Source organism: Elgaria multicarinata, chromosome 1, assembly GCF_023053635.1.
Source record: "Elgaria multicarinata webbii isolate HBS135686 ecotype San Diego chromosome 1, rElgMul1.1.pri, whole genome shotgun sequence".
Taxonomy (NCBI): Eukaryota; Metazoa; Chordata; class Lepidosauria; order Squamata; family Anguidae; genus Elgaria; species Elgaria multicarinata.
In genome coordinates, this window is record NC_086171.1 from 106,375,518 (window position 1) to 106,393,751 (window position 18,234).

General features: G+C 44.0%; 1 protein-coding gene across 1 annotated transcript in view; it reads left to right on the forward strand.

The window, feature by feature from the left end:
* Nucleotides 1-16,080, forward strand: part of RGSL1 (regulator of G protein signaling like 1) — a 38,943-nt gene extending 22,863 nt beyond the window's left edge. Inside the window, exons 12-21 of the mRNA XM_063130857.1 lie at nucleotides 2,633-2,826; nucleotides 3,963-4,080; nucleotides 5,367-5,463; nucleotides 7,293-7,422; nucleotides 7,929-8,112; nucleotides 9,240-9,378; nucleotides 11,410-11,534; nucleotides 12,859-12,974; nucleotides 14,944-15,039; nucleotides 16,013-16,080. Of these exons, the coding sequence (XP_062986927.1) occupies nucleotides 2,633-2,826; nucleotides 3,963-4,080; nucleotides 5,367-5,463; nucleotides 7,293-7,422; nucleotides 7,929-8,112; nucleotides 9,240-9,378; nucleotides 11,410-11,534; nucleotides 12,859-12,974; nucleotides 14,944-15,039; nucleotides 16,013-16,080 (1,267 nt within the window). The remainder of the gene's footprint in view (nucleotides 1-2,632; nucleotides 2,827-3,962; nucleotides 4,081-5,366; nucleotides 5,464-7,292; nucleotides 7,423-7,928; nucleotides 8,113-9,239; nucleotides 9,379-11,409; nucleotides 11,535-12,858; nucleotides 12,975-14,943; nucleotides 15,040-16,012) is intronic.
* The last annotated feature ends 2,154 nt before the right edge of the window (nucleotides 16,081-18,234 follow it).

The window sequence follows — 18,234 nt, forward strand, 5'->3', positions numbered from 1 at the left end:
TGTGTCAATTCATTTAACATGCACCTTTTTTGTTCTGTAGTCAAAGGACAGGGTGGTGCGGCACGCGGGGGGGGGGGGGGAGTTTATCCCTCATCTTCGCTGGCTCTGATGCTGTTCTTTGTCTTTCAAGGGAAGCCTCCTTTGGCACCAGTGGGTGCTTCCCGTGAAATGCAAACAGCAGCTTCAGAGAGGAGGTTTTTTTTGGGTCAGGGCAGATGCTATTTACACAACAAAAATGCATACGTTAATTGCAGTCACATAAATTAATGTTATGTCCAATTTGGTGTTTAGTAACTGCCCATTCTGTCCTATATCATCCTCCAGAGTGCTCAAGGGCTAGGTTTTCAGAGAGCTTAATGAGGAGGGGGGAAATTAGTTATTGTTGTCCGTTAGCAAATTTTCCATCTGCACAAATGCCCTTTCAGACACACACAGCTTTATCACACCGGCGTTATACTGTGCAGTCACTGCGAATTGCATGCAAAGGACTCAGAAGTTTTCCACCTTATAATCTGCTTTGATTGTGAAGTGCTCCCATGCATCCTGCCTTAATTGTGCTACAAAGCCAAAAGACTCGCCGTATTTAGCCCCTACTTTTTGAGCATATCTTCCGAGCCACCGCTGGGGCGCAGGAGCAGGATTTTAAACAAATGCTTATATCTGCATAAGCTTTAAAGATAAAGACACCAAAATTGGCACAGTAATAGATATTAAGTAGAGCTTTAAGCATGCCAAATTTGAATTGAATTGGGTCATCTGTTGATTTTTTATGATTTTTTTTTTACATTTCCCCCCTTAAACTCACTCCCTGGTATGCAAAGGGTCGTTGTCACCCGGTAGCAAAAACAACAACAACCGCGAAAGCTTAGCGCTATGGGGATAATCCGAGGGAAGCAGGTACGTGGGATGAAGCTCTCACACACACGCACCCGCCCAAGCCAAACACATTATTATCACCACCACTAGTAGCATCTTAAACTTAAAGACAGATTGGCAGGGCCATATGGATACCCAGGAAGGCCTACAGACCAAGAGAAGTACACCACTGGTTGTCACCTATAGCCCCCAATTGAAACCACTGCAATGGCTCATCAGTGAACTCCAACCCATCATCAGCACAGTCACTTCTCTCACACATGCCTTGGGAGGCAGACCAGTCCTGGCCTACAGAAAACCTCCCAACCTGAAGCAGATGCTAATAAGCAATAGTACACAGGACTGAGACACAGACAGAGGTACCAGACCATGCAATAGACCCAAGGGCCAACTCTGCCCCCACACCTATTCAGGCAACACTGTCACAGGACCCAACAACATCAGTCACACCATCAAGGGTTCTTTCACCTGCATCCTTATATAATTTGTGTTACATGCCATCCCTAACGTTGTCTATTGTTAAGTTCTTAATAAACACATAACACGTGTCTTAATTATTTTCACCACTTTTTTCAACAGCACATTATCAAATTTCCAACTGTACTTTTTCCCCCCAACTGCACATTTTGTGTCCAACTGCACACTAAAAAAACACCCATGCATCCTTCATCCCATTAAAAGTGGTAAAATGTCCATCAAGAATAGACCTGCGAAGGATGTAGTGCAGCCTTCCCCAACCAGGTGCCCTCCAGATGTGTTGGACTACAACTCTCATAATTTCCAGCATTGGCCACACTGGCTGGGGATTATGGAAGTTGGAGCTCAACACATCTGGAGGAAAGCGGCTGGTTTGGGAAAGCAGCTGCAGTGCTTTGGAAAGCTGCAGGTCTATTTAAAGTAGGTGGGAGTAGAACACGAGAAACAAGCATGTACACCACAGGCAGCAACAATTTGGAACAGCTAATGGTTGTGTCTCCAGCAAATGCCCTCCCAGTTGTGCATCAAAGGAAGCAGAGCTCTAAGCTCAGAACAAGTCATGCAGATGTGATGATTTAATCCTGTGGTTTTTTGTTTTTGTTAAACAGGCCAGCTGCAGTATTTGTGTTTTTTGCACTGCCTGGGCTTTTTTGGCCCAAAGCAATAAGGACAGCAGGAAGAGGTCTGCCATATGGAAGATGGGGGGAATGTAAGAACAGAGAGACATCCCTAGGAGAAGCCTAGAAGGGAGGTCAGGGAGCCACATGGGTCACAGAAGCCCTGCCACATGGAAAGAGGTGTCTTGCTTTACACAGTCCTTGGATGTTTTGAAGCAGCCCTCAATTCATCATGTCTCTAACCTTCCCTTCCTCCATATTGCTCAGGACAATGTACATGGGGATTGTCCCATGTGAGGTCAACTGGGTGGAAAGGTAGCTCCTGGCTCAAACTTGCCCACAGAGCTTTCTAGCTCAGTGAGGCATTTGCACCATGCCTCTCCGATGTGAATCCCACACACTGTCAACTACATTGCACTGCCTTTCGTGAGGACTAGAAACTTGATTTTAAAGGAAAGTGGAGCGTTTCAGGAACCTAACACTGGCAATTCTTAGGAGTTGCTGCCTTAGAATGGGGAGGGATGAGAAAAGCTTCGTTCTATTTGTTCACATTTTCCATCATTATTTGCAATCTGGGAAGTGAGCATCTGTGTATAAAAACTGTGTGATGTGAACAGAAGAGATGGTGCCCTCCGCTGCCTGGTCTCTCCTTGCCATTTTAGAACCTTTTCGGAGGTGCTGTCGAGTCCCCTACACCTGGACTACTTCCGGCACTTCCTCAAGATGCACTCTGCCGAAGCCCCGCTCCTTTTCTGGATGGCTGTAGAAGAGCTCACGAATGAGCCCAATGCCAGGGTCCAGCGTGCTCAGATCAATGACTGTGTCAGGACGTTCTTCTTCAATGCTATCCCACCTGGTATGTCAGCTGGGCTCTTGTCCCATCTTGCTCTGGCCCACAAATCAAGCCACAGGTCGTAGATATGCCCTGGATCTGTCAGCTACAGGAGCACCCACCTGTCCTGTACACCTGTCTTATATGTCAGTATATGGAGCTTCTTGGGTTGTACATCTGAACTCTTTGTCACTTGAGGCTCAAGTGACCTCGGTGGCACGGAGTGCCTTTTACAAACTCCGGTTGGTGGCCCAGCTATGCCCCTATCTGGACAGGGATAACCTGGCTTCAGTTGTCCATGCTCTGGTAGCCTCCAAGTTAGATTACTGCAATGCACTCTACGTGGGGTAACCTTTGAAGACGGTTTGGAAGCTGCAGCTCATGCAAAATGCAGCGGCCAGATTGATTTCGGGAACCAGAAGGTTCGACCATATAACACCTGCTCTGGTCCGCTTGCACTGGCTGCCTGTATGTTTCCGAGCCCAATTCAAGGTGCTGGTTTTGACCTATAAAGCCTTACACGGCTTGGGACCACAATACCTGACGGAACTCCTCTCCCAACGTGAATATACCCAGTCACTACGTTCAACATCTAAGGTCCTCCTCCGGGTGCCTCTTCCGAGAAAAGCTCAGAGTGTGGCAACGAGGGACAGGGCCTTTTCGGTGGTGGCCCCCAGACTATGGAACGATCTCCCTGACGAGGCTCGCCTGGTGCCAAAGCTGCTATCTTTCCGGCGCCAGGTTAAGACTTTCCTCTTTTCCCAGGCGTATGGCGGCACATCTTAAACTCCCACATGTTTAGTTTTTTAATGGTTTTTAATGCTTTATGTGTGTATGTTCTGTGTTTTAGAATTTTAAATTTTGTATACTCGTTTTTATCTTAATTTTAGAATTGCAGAACTAGATTCCCTGCTTAGTTAGAAAGCAACCAATCATATAGATAACCATTTTTCCATACATGTATGGACCTGATGTTTGGTAAAATTCTCCTTATCACTAGGCGGAATAATGTAGACATCCAGCCTACCAAATGGTTACATGCAGTTTGTGCATGAGTTATTACCTGTTAATGGTCGTGTATCCACTCTGTGTTATCCAGTATTGCGGTGTTGGTCAGGGGCAAAAATGCTAGGAAGTCTGTGTCTGTGTTTTTCACCTAGAAAAGCTGCTGCAGTGCAATGCTGACATTATCAAAGACATCCCAAGGGCATATCTAGTCACTGTACCCATGTTGGTCACAGCACAAATAGAAGTTATGAAGATCCTGGAAGAGAAATGGTGAGTAAAGTGGAAATGCAAAACAGGGTTAGTTAGGGGTTTTTTGTGGGGAGGGCGGGTTAAATCCAAATTCTGTCTAACTAAAATCTTGGAAACTCATGGTTGTGCATGTTGCTAAACTTGGGAGACTCAGTGGAAAGGGCTTTGATATAACACAATCTAAGCTAGCAATGAGATGTTCTTTTGCAAGATTCCAGAAAGAGAATAATTCCATCGTATTTGTGGCCTGCAGAATGGCAAGGAATTCCAAGAGAGTGCTAGTTTATGTTCTTTTGGCCAGATATCTGTCTTTTTCCAATATGCTATTCTGTGAATCACCATGTACGTTGGCAGGGGCGGATTAAGACCAGCTGATACCCTAAGCACAGCCCAATAATAGTGCCCTCTTGGCCCTTCTATCGCTTAGCCAGCAAGACATTAAGACACAATATGTGCTGAAGGTGAAATAAGACATTAAAAACTCTGTTTTCTTCAAGGCCATCCCCCACACCAGAACACATAACTATATTAAATATAAACTGTTTTTTATTACATTTATTTAACACTAAAGAGCAGCAAGCAATATAAGCCAATTACTTACTTATAACTTGAGCAACAGAAAAAAATACAAATTTTCATCACTGTTTTATGCATTTTTTAAAAAAATAAAACTGTTATAAGGGGAAAATGCAAATGCAAAAAATTATTGGAAATGATTTTTAATCTGGAATTCCTTAAAATTAGATGGCTACAGCTATGGTACCAGTACTCTGTGGTGACCCCTTCCCTTGGTGCCCTAAGCATGTGCTTATATTGCGTAATGGTTAATCCAGGGCTGTACATTGGTCAGTTTAATAAAATGGAGCCTAATTGATCATATATATATATATATAATGAAGGGTACAATCTTATGCATGTTTAGGCAGGAAAAAAGTCCAATAATTCCCAGTGTTCCACAGCTAATCACTTTTTTCTGTCTAAACATTCATAGGATTGTGCCATAAATGACACAATTTATTAAAGTGTGTGTGTGTGTGTGTGTGTGTGGAGGGGAAGGATTTAAGGAGTGTGGAATCTTTCATCGAAAATGTTTTGGGCAAGGTCCAATCTGTCAGGGATGCTTTAGGGTGGATTCCTGCATTGAGCAGGGGGTTGGACTCGATGGCCTTGTAGGCCCCTTCCAACTCTGCTATTCTATGATTCGATGATTCTATGAAACAGACAGACTACAAGTAAATTACAGAGCAAATGAATTTCTCCCCTAACTAGCTCTTCTTTTCTTTTCTTTTCTTGCTGGACTTTGGCAGGTTTAAAATGTATCAAGGCTTATACCCTGAGACTGATCTTTCGTTTGTCCCACCAAGTGGGAAGTCAAGGAGGCCTTCCATGATAAAAGATAAGATGGTGAATAAAGGCTGGGGAGTGGGGGTTTGCATTTATATTATATTTGCTTTAGATTCATATTTGAAATTTAAAAGGCCTATGACCTGCGGACTTGGCTGCCCAGAATCTAACCCTAAAAGCAAATGCAATCTTGACAGGCTCACAGGAGAGTGAGGATACTGGGCAATGCGTTAAGTAGACAAAGACTGTTGTCTGCTATAATCAAAAATAGATTTATGCTGGAGACACTGTTGACTCAAAGAGATTACCCCCCCCCCCCATCTCTTCCAGTTCCAAGAACATGATTGTCCCAATTATAGGTGGTGAAATTACTAGTTGGGGAAACTTGAGACATATTCTGAGAACACTGAATGTTCAAGTTGCATTGGATTGGATTGGCCAGGATTGTGACCGAGGGAGATTTATGAGTCTAAAGCTGGGGTGCAGAACTTCAGGCCCAGCTGCCCTCACTGGCCCCACCAGACCCTTTGTCCTGCTAATCATTGTTTGACGCTTTCCCAGCTTTTGTGAAATACGCTCCGCCCACCCCGTTCCAGAACGGTTGAAATGTCTTTCAAAAGGCTTAGCTACTGACAGCAAGAGCGTTCAGCTAAAATATGTTTGTTTGTTTGTTTTTAACCAAAGGTGGTAAATTCCAGTTCTGAATACTCCTCTATGTATTTTGGTGCCTGTTTCCATCATTCTTATCCATTTGGCACCCTGCAAATATGTTTTCTGTTCTCCTAAGCTTTTTTTAATGCATTTTAATATATTTTTCTCTTTTAACATATTGGTGGCAATATTTTATTGATGTGCTATCTTCTTGTTGTTTTTTCAAACAACCCTAGAAGCTCATCTGAAGGGCAGGATATAAATATTTTAAATACAAACAAACTGCTCCCTGCAAATAGAGAACTAGCACAGCAGGTGAAAAGATTATATTCTAGCCCTGTGCCTGCTGTGCTGGTTTTCTCTATGCATGGAGTATTTGATATGGAGGTGCATTCAAAGATATTGCCCACCCGCAGTCTGAAGTGGCAGAGTCCATTCTGCTGCATGTGTAGACCAGGCCTGACAGAGTGGAATTTGGCTCTGGGGAAGGTCATATAAGGAAAATCTCAGTGATCTATCCCCAGCCAAAGGCTGTGATCCAATGTGTCTATTTCATGCATGTTTAAAAACTCTGATATAAGGCATGGGGAGGGAATCCTGTCCCCTGTGAAAGCAGCAATGCCTTGAATTTTTTTAAAGAACACCACCTAATATTTTACAGGCTGGGGAGTGCATAAGCTCCTTTCACCTAAGCTCATTTGATACCTTACCCTTCTCAATTTTCTAACTATGATTATAAGAGTGAGGGCAACCTATGAGTTCCTTTGCCTTCCTTTCTTTGCAGGTTCCCCCTAGCTTTCCTTTGAAGAAATAACCATGATACTGTATTATATCTGCACCAGAATTAAAAGCTATCCATGGTTGGCTTCAAATCTATTTCTAACTATGGTTAGAAGTGGCTATGCAAACTCTGGTTTGAGCTAACCATGGTTAGCATTATCATCAGTATGCTCATAATGCCACACCATAGTTAGCTCTAACAAGAAGGGAGGGGAGGAAGGCGCTCATGAGTGTTCCCAATCTCCTACACATGGTTGAGAGATTGGGAATGTTAGATCTGTACCAGACTCTAGAGGTGAATCTAAAATAAGGGAAGTTTCCAGAATCTGAAGTTTTGAAAGTCAACTTTTGTGTTTGAAATGGAAGGATTTTCCAAAAAGGATTTCCCAAAACATCTTGTCTTGTTGATGAACAAGGTGCATGGTGTTGCACATAGCTAACAATGTTCTCTTCTCCAGAAAAGGTGCTGGTATGCTCTTGGCTCCTTCGTCAGGACCGTTTGCAGGTTCCGAAAGGCGATGAGTTACGTGGTGCATCGCAAACTCTTTGAAGAATTCCTCCATCGGGAACGAAAAAACGACAAGGAAAGTGCGTCCTGGGTGTGGGGAAGGACGTATAAGGGGTCTTCATGGGTTCCTTTCCTGCCCTTGCTTATTTAAGCTCTCCCCTTATGGCATTTCTGCTCCAACTTCAATAATGTTTTCTCTACTTCCCAAAACGTTACCTTTAGCTGAGATCATGTATATAAAGCAAATATTGATTGATATTATTATTAACTGGGATGCACTGGTGCTGAATAGCTCCACGAGATTTCTGTTCAGAGCAGCTTAGACACTCCTACTTTAATGAAACTACCTAAGCCCTCAAGTATCAAAGCATATGAGTTGCGCTGAATGTATGGATTGCTTCTTTGGCCTTAGCTAGACCTAAGGTTTATCCCGGGATATCCTGTGTGTCATTTACATGAACAGGGATGACCCCGGGACAAACCTTAGGTCTAGCTAAGACCTTTGTCTGTTAATGCCTCCGGTGGCCACCACTCAGATCTTTGTGAGAGACGCTGTAATTGGGAGCCTCCCCTTTTCTATCTCCAGATCTGCCAAGCCCAGGCACTCAGAGACGGATGAGCACAAGTACACCTAGTGGGCGGCCCGGTGCATATTCCACCGGGACAGATGACATTGAGGTGGTACAAGCAAAGCGTAAGATCTTTGGCAGCCGCATCATCTCAGTCAACTTCCTGGTCAACGATCTCTATTTTTACCTGGAGATGGAGAAGTGAGTACGCCTGTCCTCTGCCATGCTACATATGCCAGCTTTCCCCAACCTGGTGCCTTCTAGACATCTTGGCCATCGTCTATACGACTTTGATAATGCTGCGCCCAGCAGCTACATGGGAGCATCTACATGGGAAGGAGTGCAGTTGAGGGCTTTTCAGGGGCCGGCGCCACCGCGTCCGCCCACCTGAGCACTCACAAGGCCTGGTCTGGGGGCGCCTGGGAGCATCCGCACCCCTTCTTCTCTGGTTAGTGAAGCTTTTAAGGGGAAAATGGGGCAGATGTGTTTTTGTTTTATTTTGTTTAGCTGTAAGTGCAAAGGACCACATTTACAGATAACTGGGGGGGGAGCAAGGGGGGAGGAATGGGGTGCTCCCTCCCTGGTGGGATTGCCAACCCCCTCCCCTTTAAATTTTATTTATTTTTTCTAAACAAGCGCCTCTGCAGAGCCTTGCTCCAATCTAAAAAAAAGTTGGGGTAAGTCCCCGAGTTCTTTAGTGCAGAGCTTCGGGGCTTTGAGCTTGATTGATTCGGAGTGGCGGCTGCATCATGTAGACCACTTGCTGCCACTCCAAAGCAATCCATGGGCAAAGCAATCCAAAGCAATCCATTCGCCTGTGTGGACGAACCCTTGGACTACAACTCCCAGCTTGCCCCAGCCAGGGAAGGTTGCTATACACACTTCTGGTGGTGTGGAAGTAGGATATATGCCCATCTCATAAAAATGCCAGCTCAGATTGGAGACTCTGTTAAATATGGTGTGTAGGTTTGATGGTTTGTTTGCGCAACATGTTCAATACACCATGTACAGTCACCTCCCAGGGCTTAACCATGACAACCTGGGAAAGCTTCTGCCTGTTTTCCCATCAATCCATATAGTTTTGGGACTAGTGTTGAGTTTACATGGGGTGGGAACAGCCCTGGGGCAGAAGCAAGTCACTGACCCCAAATGTTGCCCGTTGGATGCTGCAGGGCCCAATCTGAATCCAGTTTCAGTGTCTGGATGGCATCCACCGACTGTGGTTCAGTCCTGTCTTGTTCTTGTGTTGCACCAAGGGGCTGCTGTCCCCTTGCCCACCCGCCTCTCCACCTTCTGTTCATGCCTGTGTCTTTCCGTTCTCGCTCCAGGTTTTTTCACCTGGCTGACTCAGTGGTCGTGCTGGCTTCTCTTGGGTTGTACACGGAAAAAGACATTGCCTTCCTGAAAACCAAAGTGGCCACCATCAATAAACTCTTTTTGAATTCAGATATCCCACCTAAACTAAGGGTAAGAGGCCTGGAAGCGAGTTTTCCAAAGCAGTGGGACTACTTGCCCTCCACAGAATTGCAAAGTGAAGATGCCAGGGCTTCTAAGACCATAAGAAGAGCCATACTGGATCCGATCAATGGTCCATCTAGTCCAGCATTTTGTTCACCAACAGCTGTCTGGCAGGAACCCACAAGCAGGACATGACTACAACAGCACCTTCCCACCCGTGTTCCCCCAGCAACTGGTACACATAGACTTACTATGTCTGATACTGGAAGTTGCCTTTAGCCATCAGGACTAGTAGCCATTGATAGCGTTCTCTTCCAGAAATTTATCCAACTCCCTTCTAAAGCTCTCCAAATTGGTAGCCATCACCACATCTTGTGGTAGCGAGTTCCATCGTTTAACGATGTGCTGTGTGAAGAAGTGCTTTCTTTCATCTGATTCATGGCACAGTACATGCATGGCAAGTGTGCATGTGTGTGTGTAAGCTCAAGAGATGGAAACAGGCATTTATGATGCAGTTGCCTTTTCAAATTTCACCCTTAACTGCTACACAGGAATGCTGGTGATCTGCAGACTCTTTGGCAAGGGTCAGCAGGCATTTATAGTGATGTTCTATGGCAGTAGCACCATTCTGAGACAACAGGAGAGCCATTGTTTTTCTCATGCACACATCTATGTTTAAGACCTCGTGTGATAATTCCTCAGGACCACCTAAATCTATGGTTCACCCAGTGATCCTAGACACCGAGCTAAAGGTGAATGCCGAGAACAGACATTCTTAAGGGCATGTCCTGTTCTCACCACCACTGCTGTGTGGCTCAGGCTCCAGTCCTGCTGGGGAGCTGTCAGGGATCAATGTCTTCAAGTCAACAGAAAAGCTGTCCAGTTGAGAGCTGAGCGGGGTGGGATGTAGCATCAGCAACTGCTAGTCACCAACCGTGCAGCCTTGTAACGGGCCCTACTGCCACCCCTTCCTGGTGCATTATCAAGGCCATGATCAAAAGCATGCATCAGACATGGATTCCTCCTCTCAAGTAGAGCTCAGGAATGGGACGCCTCATGCTGTCCTTTAGGCACTGTCCTTTTGGTTCTGGGCTCCCTTTCAGACTCACTGCTGCCTCTGCTTCTGGGGTCTCAGGGATGACTTTCAGGATGGTGGAGTTTGGTGGGAACCTGTCAGAGTGTGTTGGCTCCCTTGAATCTGTAGCCTTCCCCTGTGAGGCATCTTTGAAGGTGCTGGCATGAGAGTGGGTGGATAGGAGTTATTGGTTTCCATTGACTACCCTGAAATCTCATAGTGGCTGTGGGGGGTCAATGGGGTCTTCCTCTGAAGAAAAGGATTCATTGAGTTCCAGGCTGGTCTTGACTCGGAGATTGTCAAGCTGAGGCTTAATGCAGGGCCAAAGGCAAGTGTAAGACAAGTTGTAAAGCCAGGTCCCCATTGTGGATGAAATGCCAACTGTGTCCACTCTAGATTAATTTGTTTAAACGAGTTATATGTCACTTTCTAAAGCATGAGTAGGCAAGATGGTGTCCGTGGGCACCAATGCACCTGCAGACACTTCTCCCGCTTTTCTTTTAATTAACTTTTTTTCTTATTGGCTGGTGGGGTTGCTGTGAAATTGGTTTCTGTGAGTGCTGAAAACAGTGGCTTTAAAGGAGTTGATTAGTGCATCTGCCTTGTACTCAAGCATTTTGGGCAGGTTACTTGTCCTTTGCCACGCCTACCATGGCAGCCGTTTTGCAGTGGTGCCCAGGACAGTTTCTCAAATTGCCAAATGTGCCCACGGCCCAACAAGGTTGCTTACCCCTGTTTTAGGGTATGCCCCCCCAGGCATTGTACAACTGAATTTAAAAACACAAAAGACAGGCCCACGTGCAGGCTCTAGCATTCTGTTCAGCCATTAGTTGGAGGGCAGGACCTCAGAGGTTGGAGGCCAAGCACATCAGTTGTCCCATGTAATGTTTTACTTTATTTCTGTCCAACTGAGGATTGGTGTATTTGCCATCCATTTTCTGATATGATCTCTCTTCTGCGTTCAGGTTAACCTCACAGATGCACAATGTATTCAAATCCGGAATTTAATTGCTGAAGGTGTGCTGAACAGGACTCTTTATCATGGTGCAATTGTCTCCATCTTCCCAGTTTTGTTATTCTTCTGGAAGAAGTAAGTGTCTCTCTCCCTTGGATTAGTGGGGGGGGGGGGTTTGTCTGTGTGTGTGTGCGCGCATGGTTATGGATGAAATCCATGTGTCTGAATAAGGATTATAAACAGATTCGATGAATCTGGCTCAAAATTGTCTTTGCAATCTAGGCAGCATGTTGTCAGAATCAAATCCTGATGGTAGTGCAAACAGAAAGAAGGAAGAGTGTTAAAATATTCGGTGTAATTATCAGTTGCTAAGCTTGTCATGCCCTTTTGGCGAATTCTTAATTCATATGATAAATTAATCTATGGTAGCAAAATGAGCTGTCACTCAGCTGGAGGAAATGCCACATGCCAAATAAATAAATAAGTGGTGTAAAGCGTTTTTACAATTTGTTGTGATCTCTGACTCCAGTTCAGGCACATGAGATTGTGACCCACCAATTTATTTATTTATTTATTACATTTTTATACCGCCCAATAGCCGAAGCTCTCTGGGCGGTTCACAAAAATTAAAACCACAGTAAAACAACCAACAGGTTAAAACACAATTACGAAATACAGTATAAAAAGCGCAACCAGGATAAAACCACACAGCAAAGTTGATATAAGATTAAAATTCAGAGTTAAAACAGTAAAATTTAAATTTAAATTAAAATTAAGTGTTAAAATACTGAGTGAATAAAAAGGTCTTCAGCTGGCGACGAAAGCAGTACAGTGTAGGCGCCAGGCGGACCTCTCTGGGGAGCTCGTTCCACAACCGGGGTGCCACAGCGGAGAAAGCCCAAGGCAAATACAGTCCATCAGCCAGCTATGGCAGCCTGGATTCGTCTCCATCAGTCTTTGGGACTATCCCAATCAGTAACCGTGTTCTGTCCAGACTAAAGATGTATATGAATTTTGTTTCTGTTTGACACTGGTGCAAACAAGTCCCATTCACAATCTCTAATGCAATAATGAGCAGGAATACTTTTTAAAAGAAATGTTTACAAATTCCCAAATTTGTGATCGTGCTCAGAAAATGTGTAATTTTTTTTGGAATTTCTACTTTGAAATGCACATTTTTTAAAATAATAATACATATTTTCAGGCTTTGGTCAATGGGGGGAATGTGCACTTTTGAAGAATATGAACAGAAAGATGCATGTTCTAGTTTAAAATACACACTTTTCCCTGTTTGAATGATCTGAAAGCAGGTTGAAAACAAAAACAGGAGCAAGCCAAAATGAGGTTTGAAATGTTTTTCAAAGAATTTTAATAAGCCTGAAAATCACTGGTTTTCCCATCCCTTTGCTAGGCTTGATTGCGTCAAGAAATGGGGTCTGTCTCAATGTTTTCCTTGTAGATTTTGCCATTGGAAAGTAATGAAGGGCTTCAAAAAAGTTAAGTCAGATAAACCAGTAATTTCTCCATCTCCTCCTTCTGCAAAGCCAACTAGGAAGCTCAGCTGCTTCAGTGGAGGTAAGCAGAATGTGCGCCTCCCATGTTCTCTCTTGTATCTGCTGAATGTTATGAGATATGCATGAGACCAGGCTGTGTGGATAGGTCTATACAGCTACACATCATAATAATACAGAATAAATTGCATCTCTTGACATTTTATATTAGGTTTTATATTACATTATAACAATATTCATAGTATCTTGGAACACTTTGCTGTTGAAGCTGTGTAACTCCATAATTTGGGTTCCAATATATCAGCGGTGGGGAATCATTTTGGCCCAGGGGCTGATCTGGCTCCAGGCTTGGCTGTCAAGGACCGCATACAGCAGCAGGTGAGGGCTGCTATTCAAAGTGGGTGGAGTCTCTGCTAGGATCCTCCCCCCATTTCCACGCAAACCCATTCACACAGACACACACATTCCCGCCCATTTTCTCTCTCTCTCTCTCTCTCTCTCTCTCTCTCTCTCTCCCCGCCCCCTCTCTCTTACACATACACACTGTTGGAAATGGGCAACGATGCTTGTTGTTTGTCTGGAAAGGGTTAATCTGATTAACCTTCCTTTAATATGTCTTTATTGGCTTAATTGATTCTGCCCTTTCTTCCACTCCTATATCTTTCCAATCTGCTCTGCCTTCACTCCCCTGATTCTTACCTCTTACCTCCTCAGTTTGGAATGAGGTTTGTTTTTTGCTCATCCAATTTTCAGTGTCTGAGATGACGATGTATATATATATATTACTTAGAATAAATCTGCTTATTATTTTCTTTTTTACCTTTACTCTAAATCTTAACGGTCTGTTTATTGCAGCTGCTGTCTGTGCATTCATTAAGTCTTTCGCATATATCCTACACACACACCCCAGACACACACATCCTCAGTTGATCCATGTAGACCAGCGGAGAAGGTGGGGCCTTTCCATCCTCATTAGAGTGCCCTGGTGGTGAAGATTGGTGAAGAATGTAAAAGTCCCAATCTGCATCCTTGGCATGCCACAATCAGAGGTGAGGGAGGGGGGGGGGGGTCACAGGAAGGGGGTCATCCCAAGCCAGGAGCTTCTTGCAGGCTGGATTGGGGAGGTTTTTAGGCCAGATAGAGACATGGGCCAGAGGTTCCTCATGGGTGCAAAATACAATTACTTTAGCCTAATTGTTGTTATGTCTGAGCTCATGATGCAATGGTGGCAATTCACTTCTCTTTTCCTGCAACAAACCCTTAAACACCATTCCTTACACAGTGGAACAATATTTAATTTCAATACTTTACCAACATTTGCTGCTGTTAACAAGTTTACAACAAAGATTCTATTCTACCTTCTGAGAACTTGTAAATATCCTCATAGTATTTCAAAAGGATCATTCCCTAGTCTATATCTGGTTATGTCTATCTGTTTATTTATCTACCTTCCTAACCAAAATATCATGGGGGACTTTGCTGAATATTCTTCTGAAATAAATTAAGTAAACAGCATTCCCACAATCCATTATACTAGTAAGCCCATCAAAAAAGAGAGATAAGGTATTATCAGAGAAATTATTACAGATATCATCTGACATGCATTTTTAAATGAGTACATAACAGTATCGTATTTTCATGCTCATGAAAGCATAGGGAGACAAGTGCTTCATAATACAGAAGAGTTATTGAATCAAGACTTTGGAAAACATTGATAATTTAAAACGTTTGGCCTCTATGCATTTCTAACCTGTTCTGCATTATTACCACACAATTCTAGGCATCTTCAAATCTGAAAGTATTTCAGAACAGTTTCTTGTTTAGCAATATGCTTGCTCTATAAGACCATACCATGATGCTTGGTCTATATTCTCTCGATGGCCTTGTAGGCCCCTTCCAACTCTACTATTCTATGATTCTATGATTCTTGGGGTGTCCAGATATAATGCTTCAGAGAGAAGGGTGAATGGTGAGATTGGGAAGCCTCCTGCCTTATCTTTTGCTTTGTCTTTCTCTTTTCTATTTTTAAACAGAAGATCATCCAATCATCAGGTATACTGTTCTCAGAGGAATCCAGCTACTGCTGCCTCAGCCTAAAGAAGAAGTGGAGGAATTACCTGGAGAGAAATGTGAGTTATAATGCTGCAGGGATACAGTGACCTAAGAGCTGGGCTGATCCTGGTTGTTTGAATGCCCCAGCAAAGGCCTGAGGACCCTCCTGCCTTTTCCAAAATCAGTCACGTGGCCATCTTCGCATGTATTCCATCTTTATGAGAAATACTGTAGCCACGCTGCAAGTCTTGGGGAATAAAAGGGCAGAACTTTCAGGACATGTTTCTACCAGCTTGATCCAGAATTGGCTGGGTAGCAGTTCTAGATATTGCTAGGTGCCAGGGGCATGCTGGTTTGAATCGGTCTCTCAATCCAAGTTGGGCAACCAGGCCATTGAAAGAAGGAAGGTAGGCAGGCTGGCAAGAATGGAGTTCCAGATAATCCGGGGTAAACTGGGAAGCTACACCAGCCCCATTGCTAGGGAGGCTGGGACTTCTGAGGCAAAACTGGCTTGGATTTCCCAGGGACTGGAGAAATTCTCCCAGCATCCAATCAGATTGGAACTGGTCAGCAAGCAATAGGTAGGTCTGACACACGAAAGCAGGCTTCCTCTACCTAGTGGCCTCCTGGTGCATTGGATACCCTCCAGATGTGTTGGACTGCAAGTTCTCTCTCTCCCAGCCAGTATGGCTATTGGCCATGCTGACTGGGAATGATAGGATTTGCAGTCCAACACATTAGGAGGGCATTAGTTTGGGGAAGGCTGCATTGACGCAAATAAGACTAGAAAGTTCCAGCCAAGGGACCTGATCCTGACACTGGGACTGGATGAACTCAGCTTGCTTCCACCCCTCCTCTCCCCATCAATGAGTAAACTGATCAGCAAGGGATTCTGGAGACAAAATATCAGCAGCTAAAGTGCCTGGCGACTGCCTAGATAGCACCTTTCTTTGTTAGAGACAAAGAAGAAATTAATGTATAGGTTATATTGTCAACTGCCTGGTCTGAAGGAGGCCTCAGATGTGATGTTGTCTCTTTTTTCCTCCTCAGCTTCTTTAGGAAGTATAGGCCATTTTAGGAAGTCCTCATCTGTCATCTGTACATCCCAGAAACGGTAGGTGTTCTTGAAATCTCATGCCTCCATCTAAACTTGATCTGAGAGGCCCTGAGAACTGAGCAGTCTCATACTTCCCAACAAATGTGTACAAAATGTACAAGCAAATCCAGGCCCCTGGTGACACAGGATGCTTACCCAAGCAAAGTAAAAGAATCGAGGCAATCCCTCAATATAATGAAATAAATAACCTTTACTTCACTTTGAGTCTACTCTGCAAATTAAGTAAAGCAATCTCACAGCATGTCAACACTACCCATGTAAACCAGCTTCGAGCTTTTTTTAAATTGACCTGGTTTCCTGCCAGGGATGGAACCTTAGAAACTCTAGATCTGTGAAGGGGTTAGAAACATCTTGCAAAGGATCCTTGGGAGCCTCAAAAACCTACAATTTTAGGATATTTAAAGGATGCCATGACAGTCAAAACTGGTTTAAACATATCATATAGATGCCCACTCTGCAAATTTGTTCACTTTATACGTGGGCTTGTCTGTTCATCTTAGATCAGGGATGGCCAATTTCTTCAACCTGCAGGTGGGGCACAGATGTCATTACAGCCAGGAAACACTGAGGCACCAAAGGGTGAAGAAGTTGAAGTTGGTCCTCATATTGTGCAGTGAAGCAAGACATTTCTTCTGATGATGTTCTGCACTGTGTGTGTGTGTGTGTGTGTGTGTGTGTGTGTGTGTGTGTGTGTGACTTTTCCTCCAATAACCTCAGGGTTCTCCCCTCTTTATCCTCACAACTGCTGAAGAAATACATGGGCTTGACTGTTCACCTTAGATCAAGGATGGCCAGTTTCTTCAACCAGCAGGTGGGGCAGCAGATGTCATTACAGTCAGGAAATGCTGAGGCACCAAAGGGTGAAGAAGTTGAAGTTGGTCTCCATTTTGTGTAGAGTGGTGATCAAGCAAGGCATCACTTCTGCTGATGTTGCGTACTGAAATATATATGTGTGCATAGGTGTGTGTAATATTGTTATACCACCTTTTCTCTAATGACCTCAGGGCAGTATACATGGTCACACACACACACACACACACACACACACACACACACACACACACACACACCTTATCCTCACAACAGCTCTGAGGCTGAGGGAGTGACTGTCCCAGGGTCACAATGTAGTCTTCATGGCTGAGAGGTGATTTGAACTTGGGTCTTCCCAGTCCTAGTCCAACATTAAATCAATGAGATGTAATTGCTTGTATTTGGCTGAATTGAGGATTGTACCCACTTTTAAGAAAAAAAGATTTGTATTCTCTAGATGCCATAATCGGTTTTTTGTCGGTTGCAAAATTCATTTGTTTGTGTCAAGGATACAGTCGTGCATACTTATATAGCCATTATGGCTTATACACATGCCTCAGTCTCTTACTGCTGATCCAGTTGCATAGCTAATACTGTTCAGAGAGGGATGCAGAGTTGCATATGTCAGTGTGGAATACTGTTCAGAGAGGGATGCAGTGTGTTAACAATCATTTTTATTTTTTTGTGCGCAGGGCATCAATTACAGACACTGGGAAGAAAGTGTCATAGCTAGCCTCATGCTGTTCCTTTTTTGGGCACAATGGAAAGGATTACGCCACTCCTTTCTCACTGGATGACAAAACTCTGCTGCAGGTCAGGATTGGGGTTCTTTGATATGAGGGCAGCACGTCAAAGGGCTCTACCAAATGAGATGGGAGAGGTTATTTGTACCAGGAGATAAAAGCATCTCCTCTCTCCTGCGATGTTTTTTGATCCCTGCCATACATGCTCCTAAGCACATGGAAGCAAAGGCAGGGGTGGGTGGGGGAAGAACCCTTCCCAGCATGACAAAATTACGATTCCGATGAAAGGGCCAAATTGTTTTCAGGGCCTGTATGTGTAAGAGTCCCAGCAAGGTTCAAAGGCCCACCTTTCAGTATAATTAAGACTGGATTGCAAATTGGGTTGTGTATTTTAAGGACATTTGTTCCTTTTTGTACCTCTTTACAATAATGATTGCATAACAATGGCTATGTTATCAAAGCAGATTTTTAAAAATAACTAATTGTTTATAATGTGATTGAGCGTAAAGATCCAGAAAGTTGGCCCAAAACAAGTGCTGCTGGAAAATAATAACCCCTGAGGAATAAACTATCTGTCTCCTTTAAATAGTGTTCTTTCATCC